This window comes from Rhagoletis pomonella, unplaced genomic scaffold (genome assembly GCF_013731165.1).
Source record: "Rhagoletis pomonella isolate Grant_MI unplaced genomic scaffold, Rhpom_1.0 Rhpom_scaffold_05194, whole genome shotgun sequence".
Classification (NCBI taxonomy): Eukaryota; Metazoa; Arthropoda; class Insecta; order Diptera; family Tephritidae; genus Rhagoletis; species Rhagoletis pomonella.
In genome coordinates, this window is record NW_023463737.1 from 1 (window position 1) to 4,651 (window position 4,651).

Below are 4,651 nucleotides of genomic sequence, written 5' to 3' on the forward strand. Positions count from 1 at the left end.
ATTGTTGGAGTTTGTGTCAAAAGCAAAATTTGTGATATATACATACCTGCCGGACTTTACTAATATACCTGAATTAAATTTACCTCACTACTACCCTACCCTAGTTCTACGTTCACAATATACTTACTCTAGATTTAAGAAGACCCCCTGTTATTAAGCATACTTACCTTTTTTTTGTTAGATGTTAGGACTTAGTATTAGGATGATTAGCTTTAAGAAATAGATGTAAGAAAATGAATTTAGAATAAATTGTAGTTATAAAATGGGAATGTTGACCCTTTCATTTAGTTAGGACGGCAAGCAGGAACTTTTATAATGGCTTATTTTTTTTATTGAACTTTTTTCATTTTTTGTTGATTTTCAGTTTATTTTAAGCATTTAATGTAACGCTTTTCCCAGTTTTTTTTGGTATCTGGCTTTTTTTTTAGTTTTTTTGTCCGTTCGTGAAGACGTTTGACAGGCATGACTGTTTCTCTGCTACGGCGCGGGGAACAGTAGTGAATGAAAGAATCCCGGCAGCCGACATGACTAGCCATAGTGCACCCCATTGTGTCATGCCGACTGCATCCACTGCTGCTCCCACAGTATGTGTACCATAACAAATCCACACACAAAACACAAATTTACTCTTCTTCTCCAGAACAAAAAAGTTTAAAATTTTTCCTATTTTCAAGATTCGCCTAAGCAGCTAATTAAATGATATAAAATGAAAAAAAAATTAACCAGGAAACAATATAAATTAGAATGAGATATGATTGTATATATTTATTCTAAGATTTCCTGAAATTTATTTCGTTCTCCCGAATCTTTACGTGAAATCTTGATTATATGAATATAAGTATATATGTATATACATACAGTGGTGGTCAAAAGTGGATGAATGGCGTTTCCTTTTCAATATTTACAATAAATTTTTTTTTTGATATTTTTTATTTTATAAAAATATGGTTCACTTTCAAACCTAATAAAGAATTTAGAAAACTTCCACAAATTTTTATTCAAACTTCGAGCTTTTTAACCAGAATTTTTATAATTTGTTTGGGTATGCAGTTAACAGGCTAATAAAATCTTAGTAAAATAAGTGCAAGTTTTGAGCGGCTAAAAGATCGCGTTGATTTTTAATATTATTTGTTTTTTTTTTGTTGACGGCGTTTTGCACTGTTTTCCTATAAACAGGAATTAGGTACTTGTGAAAGAATATGCGGAAGGCCGTTTGCAAAAAAAAATAAAACAGTCACCACCAGCTTTCCTAAATTTCGCTATTTATATGAAAAAACCGCCAAATCCGTCAGCAAAAAAAAAAATAATTACGATTTTTAGCCGCTCCAAATTTGCATTTCTTTTACTAAAGTTTTATACGCCTGTTATCTGCATACCCAAAAAATTAATAAAATTTTTTTATAAATTCTGTATAAAGTTTGAAAATGTGTGTTGTGGCTACAAGTTACTTTTAGAAAATAGCTATGTATAATTTAAATGTTGCGATATGAATACCCTAATTACCGCAGGTAAATGAAAAAGACTCAAAATATTAAGAAAATTACTCCAGTTAGAGTAAACGTGTTTATTTGTTCGCCGTCGTAATCCAAGTGAAAGAGTCAAACTTAAGCGATATAGCAAATGCATAAAGTGTCGCTAAGAAGGACAGCGTAAGAAGGAAATGATGAGAACATTAGTTTTAGTTCGCTCTTTGCGATGTTTTGCTGTTTTATGAATATGCTTGTCAATATAATGATAATTCATAGTTTGCATGTGCAATAAAATATTAAAGTTAAAATTTAAGTTTATTTAATTCGAATATTTTGGTTACATATAATACGGGAACATTCTCCCCACCAAGAACAACTATTCTTAATCTGGGTAGACACAAGAGGAAGGACGTCCTATAGTTGGGAGTGTTCTAGTCGAGTTTTTTACTCCGATATGCTCCGACTCACAGCGTCTTCAGCCTCGGGTTCCATCACCTCGCCCCTTAGTCCAATAAGCTGAGGATCATGGTGTTCAGAACTATCCATTGTTTCATCTAGGGGTAAAAAACAAATTTTAGAAATAGGTCTTTTTATAAATTTGTGTTTAGTAAACTGACACTACGCGCACTCGCCCATTCTTTCTGGGATTCACTTCCTAAATACGCCCAAAGCACGTCTGCTACAAGAACTAGGTCGTTAATTTTTGCATCGACTTGGGGATGAAGGCACTTAGGACGAGCTTGCAAACGATTGAGGTACTCGTTGTACCAGTGTTTCCAAAAATGCTGCTTGATTTTTTCAATTGCTTTCCATCGGCATATTCGATTGATGTTAACCTCCAGAAGGGTTTCTTCTTGCACGCAGCTGATGGGTTCGCATATCAAGAAATGTCCGGGGGTCAATCCGCTGACATCTCGTGGATCAAATGATAAAGGGCAAAGTGGCCTAGAGTTTAGGCATCCTTCAATCTGTGAAAGCAAAGTGGTTAATTCTTCGAAACTTAAAGTTCGGTCATGCACATCGCGTTTTAGATGGTGCTTCATGAGCTTAAATCCTGCTTCCCACAGACCACCAAAATTTGGGGAAGCAGGTGGGATAAAGTGCCAATCAGTTCCAGAACTTGAAAAACTTTCACGTAAATTTTTTGGCATTGAAAGTTGACTTCGGTATAGCAAGACTTTTAATTCCTTTGATGCACCTACAAAATTTGTGCCGCAGTCGGAATACAAATCAGTACACGCCCCTCGTCTGACAACAAAGCGGCGAAAGGCTGCTAAGAAAGAGCTTGTTGTTAAATCCAACACTGCTTCTAGGTGTATGGCTTTGGTGCTCATGCATACAAAGAGACAGACATAGCCTTTTGTGATAGCAGCGCTTCTTTATGTTGAATTGTTTATGAGTATAGCTCCAGCGTAATCAACACCACTATGTTTGAAAGGCCTAGTTAAATTTAGGCGAACAGAGGGGAGATCACCCATCTCTTGTTGAGATGCTTTGGCAGCATAACGGAAACAAGTTATACACCTGCTTATAATAGTTTTAGCTTGACCGACTCCAGACAAAGGGTCTGTTCGAGGCACGTAATAAAAGCGGCATTTCTGCCGTACTGATGAAAAATGGCAACATTGTTGCAACTGTCCAACTGAAAACACATTGCTGGAAATTCACACAGACCGTGATACTTTAATTATTCGCGCAACACTGCGGTTGTGATTGCAACTCGAACAAGCCCAAAATCCAAATTTCGCGACCGACATAAGACATAGCTAAAGTGATTTCACCATGTAAAGTACGCTCATGTGCGTCTAAGATTATAAGCTTAGATAAAGGATTCGATTTGGTTAGAACCGCCGGAAATTTCATGTCAGGGGGTAAATTAGAGCGGAGGATACCCTTCTCATCAATGAAAGGTGATAATTTAAGTAAAGGTTTTTCTTTCGTTTCTTTTTGACTGCGCAATTCAGAAATGATGTGGGTGAAGTCAATTTGCTGAGTCAATTTTATGAGACAAATTTTGGTTTCGAGAATTTCTCTGGCAGTCAAAATTCCAAGATGGCCCTATGCTACGCCTACAATTCTTAAAGAATCGAAAACAAAAAGAGATAACACGCAATAACTTTTTCAGCGTGGAGAATCTAACCAAAAATTCAGGATATTGAGCGCCTGTCATGTGGCTAACCACTTTAATTTTTCGCTCTTCTAAGGTTGATTGAAGGTTGCTAGGAAGTTTTGGCCATTGATTTTCGGATTGGGTAAGAAACTTAGGACCTCGCCAACAGATTTCTTTAGCTTTTAGTTCTTCTGGAAGCAAGCCTCTCGATGCGCAATCGGCCGGGGTTTCAGCCGATGCACATTAGGTCAAATGATTCATTTGGCTGAGCGAAAGTCCAATTTCATAAAGGCAGTTTTACATTATTTTTTGTTGCCATTCTGTAGGGAATACTCCAAAATAACAGGAACTTCACTTAGTTTTTGTAAAATAAAAAACACCGTTAGACAGCAATAAACCAAAGTTACACTTTCAGAACGTTATTGATACGTTGTTTGCGCAACCAGTTTATTTTGTAAGTTTCAAGAGCATTTTTTTTTTTAAGTTCGAATAATTAAAGAAAAATTTTAAAAATAAAACAAAACTATAAGTGAGAACCTATGCCCCAATTTAAAAAAAGTGACTTTTTATCATTTGTTTGCAAAAAACTGACTTATTTGCATAACTGATTTATTTCCATTTACGATTTTATGTAAGCTTTTACAATTTTGTTAACTTTCGGCAAACGAAATGGAAACGGAAATGGATAAATTAAGATGTAATGAGTTGATTTTATTTTACTTAGCCCGCCGTTTTTAGCCGTTTTCAAGAAAAAGTTTTTTTCTGAGCTATCATGCTATCCCAAAAGGCAAGTTGTTTGAAGTTTGGCTGATTGGATGTTCGAAAAAAAGCCTTTTTCGGTTGTCAACTATTTTGAAAAAAATTTGGTACTGCTGATATTTACGAATGTTCCATGAAACTCTTAGAAGAAAATACGCGTATTTTTTGCAATCTAAGAAAGATGAAAATTATGGAAAACAATTTGGAAAGGATGCTAAAATATTTAGATCTGTAAACATAGCGTTTCTTGCTGATGAAGTTCTTTTCGAAATAAAAAAGTGACTGTGTCGACCATCAGCCGAATTCTAACTTT

At 35.5% G+C, this 4,651-nt stretch overlaps 1 protein-coding gene across 1 annotated transcript; it reads right to left on the reverse strand.

Moving 5' to 3' along the window:
- Positions 1-1,745: 1,745 nt before the first annotated feature.
- Positions 1,746-3,884, reverse strand: LOC118755046. The gene is made up of 2 exons (XM_036489904.1): positions 2,087-3,884; positions 1,746-2,023 (listed from the first exon to the last, which is right to left on the reverse strand). Exons 1-2 carry the CDS (start codon positions 2,801-2,803, stop codon positions 1,973-1,975), a joined length of 768 nt encoding a protein of 255 aa, XP_036345797.1. The 5' UTR covers positions 2,804-3,884; the 3' UTR covers positions 1,746-1,972.
- Positions 3,885-4,651: the final 767 nt, after the last annotated feature.